This window comes from Sinocyclocheilus rhinocerous, unplaced genomic scaffold (assembly GCF_001515625.1).
Source record: "Sinocyclocheilus rhinocerous isolate Xijiao unplaced genomic scaffold, SAMN03320098_v1.1 scaffold242, whole genome shotgun sequence".
Classification (NCBI taxonomy): domain Eukaryota; kingdom Metazoa; phylum Chordata; class Actinopteri; order Cypriniformes; family Cyprinidae; genus Sinocyclocheilus; species Sinocyclocheilus rhinocerous.
In genome coordinates, this window is record NW_015638945.1 from 167,206 (window position 1) to 173,778 (window position 6,573).

At 32.4% G+C, this 6,573-nt stretch overlaps 1 protein-coding gene across 2 annotated transcripts in view; it reads left to right on the forward strand.

The window, feature by feature from the left end:
* LOC107750205 (purine nucleoside phosphorylase-like) overlaps positions 1–6,573 on the forward strand; it is an 11,665-nt gene extending 5,092 nt beyond the window's left edge. The window contains exons 2-6 of one of the 2 annotated variants that reach the window (XM_016565484.1): positions 257–426; positions 515–618; positions 2,739–2,914; positions 3,983–4,173; positions 6,144–6,458. In XM_016565484.1, coding sequence (XP_016420970.1) covers positions 257–426; positions 515–618; positions 2,739–2,914; positions 3,983–4,173; positions 6,144–6,367 — 865 coding nt within the window. In that variant the 3' untranslated portion in view covers positions 6,368–6,458. Of the gene's footprint in view, positions 1–256; positions 427–514; positions 619–2,738; positions 2,915–3,982; positions 4,174–6,143 lie in introns of both variants that reach the window. The other variant, XM_016565485.1, reaches the window with a different exon arrangement.

Genomic DNA, 6,573 nt, shown 5'->3' on the forward strand with positions numbered 1-6,573 from the left:
TATATATATATATATATATATATATATATATATTGCTTTTTTAGTTAAACTAAATGAAAATGAGAACTGCTGCCTTGGCAAATAGTTGAAATAAATTAAGTTTAAGGTTTTTTAGATTTTATTTCAGTTAATGTTTATTTTATCCAGAAGAATTAACTTTTATTTTAAAACACATTTTGCTTCTAATGATAGCAAATTAGATTAAATGAGCACTTATTTCACTAAAAATCACATGACCCTCTCTGCTCTCCCTCAGGTACGGTTATGAGGAGTGTAAGGCCACAGCTGATTGGCTGCTGGCTGAGGCTCCAGTGCGCCCCCTGCTGGGGATCGTGTGCGGCTCCGGTCTCGGAAGACTGGCAGAAATGCTGAAAGATCCGCTGGTCATCAAGTACAGTGACATCCCCAGCTTCCCTCGGAGCACCGGTGAGTTCAGACCATGTGCTGTGACAGTGGATTGTGCTGAAATCATCTCCAGACTGACTCCTGCTCGCTCTAACCGTGTTTTCTGTAGTTCACGGTCACGCTGGAAGGCTGGTGTTTGGCACGCTTAATGGAACGCCGTGTGTTTGCATGCAGGGCAGGTTTCATCTGTATGAAGGATACCCCATTCAGAAGGTGATTAACACACTAACTGTTCATCTGAAATCTGTTCGAACGTTCTGCTAACATTCCCATTAGGTTATGAAAACATTAAATCTGATTGTTCTCTGAACATTAAAAACATTTTTTCTTGGTTATGCAAACCAGTATCATTGAAATACTATTATAGTTTTTATTAATATTTTGAATTAGTTTTTTATTTTCTGTTTCCATTTGAAACAGAATTTTTTAGTTTATGTTTTAGTAATTTTGTTGTGATTTTATTAGTTATTATTATTTTTATTATAATATTTTTGTTCATTTTTGTTTTATTATTATTTTTTAAATATGTCTATATAGTATTCATGTAATTTTTATTTTAGTTGTAGTTTTTTAGAATATCAAGTTAAACTAAATGAAAATGAGAAATGTTGCCTTGGCAACTAGTTGAAATTAAATAAGTTTAGGGTTTTATATTTTATTTAATTTTTTCGTTTTTGTTTTATTAGTTTTTTTTAATTTTAAATATGTCTATATAGTATTAATTAAATTTTTATTTTGGTTTTAGTAATTTTAGAACATCAAGCTAAACTAAATGAAATATAAAAAAAAAAATTAAATGTTATTTAAATTGTTTATTTTATTTTGGTGTCTTTTTCTTTTAATATGTCTATATAGTTGTCGTTCATTTTAATTTCAGTTTTAGTTTTAGTTATTTTAGAACATCCAGTTAAATTAAATTAAAATGATAAATGTTTTCTTGGCAACTAGATGAAATGAAAAAAGTTTATGATTTTTATATTTTAATTTTTTATTGTAGTTTGATTATTTCTTTTTAAATGTCTATGTAGTTTTGTTGATTGTTATTTAAATTTTAGTTTTAGTTATTTTATAACATCAAGTTAAACTTAAATGAAAATGAGAAATGTTTTCTTGGCGACTAGCTAAAATTAATTAAGTTTATGTTTTTTTTTTTATTTGAAGTTACAAAAAATGCTTTATGGTTTTAGATTTAGCTTCAGTTCATTATAATAACCCTGTTAGGAATGTTATAGAAAACATAAATGGAACGTTACATTGTATCATTTAGCAAACTTTTAAATGTTCTCTAAATGTTCTGAAACAAGCAATAAACGTTTAAAAAACATTAGATGAACGTCTGAAACATTTCAGAAAAACCTTCTATGACTGATGTTTAAATTAGGGCTGCATAATTGCCGATTATTCCCTTGAAATTGTAATTGTGATTATTAATTACGATTATCATAATTTACATTGAATGATGTTTATGCCATCGTTTGATGCAACTGCATGCCGTATTTTTATATGAAAATAAACAAGCTGAAAACATTCTAACTGAAAAACCATCGCGATTAGAAATTCGATTAATTGTGCAGCCCTAGTATAAATGCTAATGTTTGAGAATGCTATTAAAGAGCAGTTTTAGTGTTTAGGAACTGTGGTGTCATTATGAACTCATGTATGATCAGTATTTGCTGAATGTAAACATCAGTGGCACTTTTACGATGTCTTTATTAATACAACACAAACGTTGCACGTGTTACACAATCATCTCTAGTTCAGCTCCTCTGAGAATAATGTCAGTGTAGTGGTAAAAACAAGCTTCAACTTTCCAATTTTGTCCCTTGTTTCTTGGCCACTGTGGGAGGTGTTGATGCAATATTCCGACGCGTGCAAAGCACCATGAATAGATCCAGAAAGGCTTGTTGAAGTTCCAAACAATAACTGAAGTTTATTAAACCAAAATTAACTTGAATTGCAACATAAAACAAACAAACAACTTAAAGGCTAATTGCAGGCTTGTTGCACCATGCCATCTTAGCTCCATGCGCACGGTCGAAAGACTGTATGCTCTCGCACCAGCGCCCCCCTCCTGTCAGGGGTGGCATATCCTTTTAAACATTTTTCCCTTCACACCTATAGAGGGCACACACTCAGAGAAATAAACAACATTAACAATATAGCAGCAAACTAATATATAAGTGAACATATAGAAAAATTAAATAAGATAGTAAGTATGGCTCCTACACTCAGAGTGCAAAAAGTGCTAAATATGTTACAGATGCATTGTATTTTTCTGTTGATTTTGAGCTGGAATGTGACTCAGGCTTGCTCCTGATGATCTGGTTTTGTAGACCACTATGCCGATGCGTGTGTTTAAGCTGATGGGCGTGGAGACGGTCATCCTGACCAACGCCGCCGGCGGACTCAACCAGGACTTTAAAGTGGGAGACATCATGGTCATAAAGGACCACATTAATATTCCAGGATTCGCTGGAAACAACCCGCTAGTGGGAGCAAACGACGAGAGGTGAGATATCTGATTCCATTAATTCATTACACTGCACAGGTGGAACATAAAAAAACCCTAATAACAATGGCAAAGCACATGACAAATTACTCAAACATGATTGTGAGTAGTGTGGTAATTGTTAACTAAAACTATTAAAAAGCATTGAAATAAAGCTAAAATAAAATATAAATATTTGATGAAAAGACCTTATAAAACTTAAACAAAATTTAGAAATGTTGCATTGGCAACTAAATTGTATAAATAAGTTTAAGTACAAAAATTACTAAAACAGAAACTGAAATAAAAATTAATTCAAGCTATATATATATATATATACACAAAAGCACATGACAAAATTATCAAAACTTGATTGGGAGCAGTGCTGTAATTAACTAAAACTAATAAAAATCTAACATTTTTGGTGATTGAAATAAAGCTGAAATAAAGTATAAATATTAGATGAAAGAACAAAACTTAAAATTTAGAAATGTTGCCTTGGCAACTGAATTAAATAAGTTGAATTGCTAAAATTGCTAAAACTTAAACTGAAATAAAAATTCATTAAAGCTATATAGAATATTAAAAAAAAAAAAATTTATAAAATTATAAAAGCACCTAACAAAATGACAAACTAAAACTAAAATAAAAATTAATTAAAGCGGTGTAGAATATTAAAAAAAGACAAATAAAAATAAGAAAAGCACATGACAAAATTAATAAAACATGATTGGGAGCAGTGTTTTAATCGTTCACTAAAACTAATAAAAATCATTTTTGGTAATTGAAATAAAGCTGAAATAAAATATAAATATTAGATGAAAAAACAAAACTTAAAATTTAGAGATGTTGCCTTGGCAACTGAATTAAATAAGTTGAAGTGCTTAAATTGCTAAAACTTAAACTGAAATAAAAAAAATAATTAAAGCTATATAGAATATATAAAAAAAAAATAAAAAATTATAAAAGCGCCTAACAAAATGACATACTAAAATAAAAATTAATTAAAGCTATGTAGAAAAAAGACAAATAAAAATAAGAAAAGCACATGACATGAGGTGTTATTATGCGTGTTAATGTCTCTGTCAGGTTCGGCGAGCGTTTTCCGTGTATGTCGGATGCGTATGACCGTGATCTGCAGCAGCTGGCTCATGCGGTCGCAGCGGAGCTGGATTACTCTGCGTTCATGCAGGAAGGTGTGTACAGCGCCTTGGCCGGCCCGTCCTTCGAGACCGTTGCCGAATGCAAAATGCTGCACTTCCTCGGAGCCGACGCTGTGGGTGAGTCAAAAACAGAGCCAGTGTGATTCATTAGGTTGGCTTGAGAAATTATTATTCTTAGACTACATTTCTGAATGCTACTCCTCCTAGAGCTTTCAAGCTAGAACCACCAAACTCAGCCCAGCTCTTCAGACTGTTCTGACTCGGGTTGCTATATCTTTTCAGACTGATCCGACTCATGGTTTTCATAAAATTGAAGATTAAAAATCATAAAAATCCCATAGATTTACATTGATGGAATGTTCAGATGAGCCTAGACTATTCAAACTCCAGCTGTCAAAATTCAAATGTAAACAAATTGAAGCCCATTAGACTCCATTAAGCTTCCCTTCTATGTACTATTTCTAATCCATTTAAACTCATTCAAACTTGTCTATCTAATATTTCTTATCTATCTATCTATCTATCCTAACAAAATGCTAATCATGTTAGAAACATACTAACAACATGCTAGTAGCATGCTAATCATGCTAGCAAAATGCTAGTAACATGTTAATCATGCTAGAAACATGCTAGTCACTTGCTAATCATGCTAGCAACATGCTACTGACATGCTAGTAACTTTCTAATCATGCTAGAAACATGCTAATCACTTGCTAATAATGCTAACAACATGCTAGTAGCATGCTAATCATGCTAACAACATGTTAGTAACATGCTAATCATGCTAGAAACATGTTAGCAACATGCTAGTAACTTGCTAATTATGCAAGAAAATGCTAGTCACTTGCTAATCATGCTAGTAGCATGCTAATCATGCTAGCAACATGCTAATAAAATGCTAATCATGCTAGCAACATGCTAGTTACTGGCTAATCATGATAGCAACATGCTAGTGACATGCTAATCATAGTAGCAACCTGCTAGTGACATGCTAATCATGCTAGAAAATGTTAGCGACATCCTAGTAACTTGTTAATCATGCTAGAAACATGCTAGTCACTTGGTAATCATGCTAGCAACATGCTAGTAGCATGCTAATCATGCTAGCAACATGTTAGTAACATGCTAATCATGCTAGAAACATGTTAGTGACATGCTAGTAACTTGCTAATCATGCTAACGACATGCTAGTCACTTGCTAGTTATGGTAGCAACATGTTAGTTACTTGCTAATCATGCTAGCAACATGCTAATTACTTGTTAATCATGGTAGCAACATGCTAGTAGATGTAACACATGATCCTGATCTATTCTGACTGATTCAGCAGTGCATGTTATTCTAGAGAAACAGAGGATGTTTGTTCTTATAGATCATCATTAAAATAATAACCTTTTCCACTGACGTGATCAATCTATTCTGCTGGAACATGCACTGAGAAAGGGTTTGTTTTTTATTATGAACAATAACAGATACTGATTATAACGGACTTATATTAATATATATATATTTTTATTATATTTGGATAGTATAACCAAATTTAATTAAAATAGATTTGAAAAAATAGGATAATTAATATTAATATATAATTTTTATATATATGTGTATATATAAAATAAATAATATATAATTTATTATTATTATTATTATTATTATTATTATTATTATTTATGTTCAGGTGGGAAAGTTGCAGTTGTTCTGCATTTCTGCATGATCCTTTGGATATGTTAATACATATAATATTATATATAATTATTATTATTATTTTTATTTATAATTATTATTTATATAACTATTATATACGTTCAGAAGAGTAAGTTGTAATTGTTCTGTTTTTGATGTTGATCCTTTGGACAGTATAGCAAAATGTAATAAAAATAGAATTTAAAAAAATAACGTGTGTAGGGTCAGCTGTGATGCTGATTTGAGCTTATTTTGAATTTATTTCTTATATTTATTACAATATATTTTTCATTTCTTTGAGTGACAGTTACGGAGGGAGAAAAAGCATGAATTAACGTGTGTGTGTGTCTGTGTGTCTGTGTCAATGTGTCTGTGTGTGTGTGTGTGTGTGTGTGTGTGTTTTAAGGCATGAGCACGGTTCACGAGGTGATCGTGGCGCGTCACTGTGGGATGAGGGTCGTGGCTCTGTCTCTGATCACCAATCAGGCGGTGATGGATTACGACAGCGAGAAGAAAGCCAATCACGAGGAGGTTCTGCAGACGGGCGAGCTGAGAGCGCAGCAGATGGAGAAACTCGTCTCCACCATGGTCTCCCGCATGAGCTGCAACAACAAGACACTAAAGCACTGACCGCCAACACATCCGCACGCACATCGCTAGACAAGAATGCTAGTCATAGATGTCGGTTTTTCTTTTACAATGTTTACAGGGACAAAGTGTTTTAGGGAACATTTCCCATCAAACAAAGTACTGCTGCTCCTGTCATCGCCAACGTTATTTTAGTTTAAACTGATCATGGTATCATTGTTTTAATGTGTATTTATTGTGTCCAAACG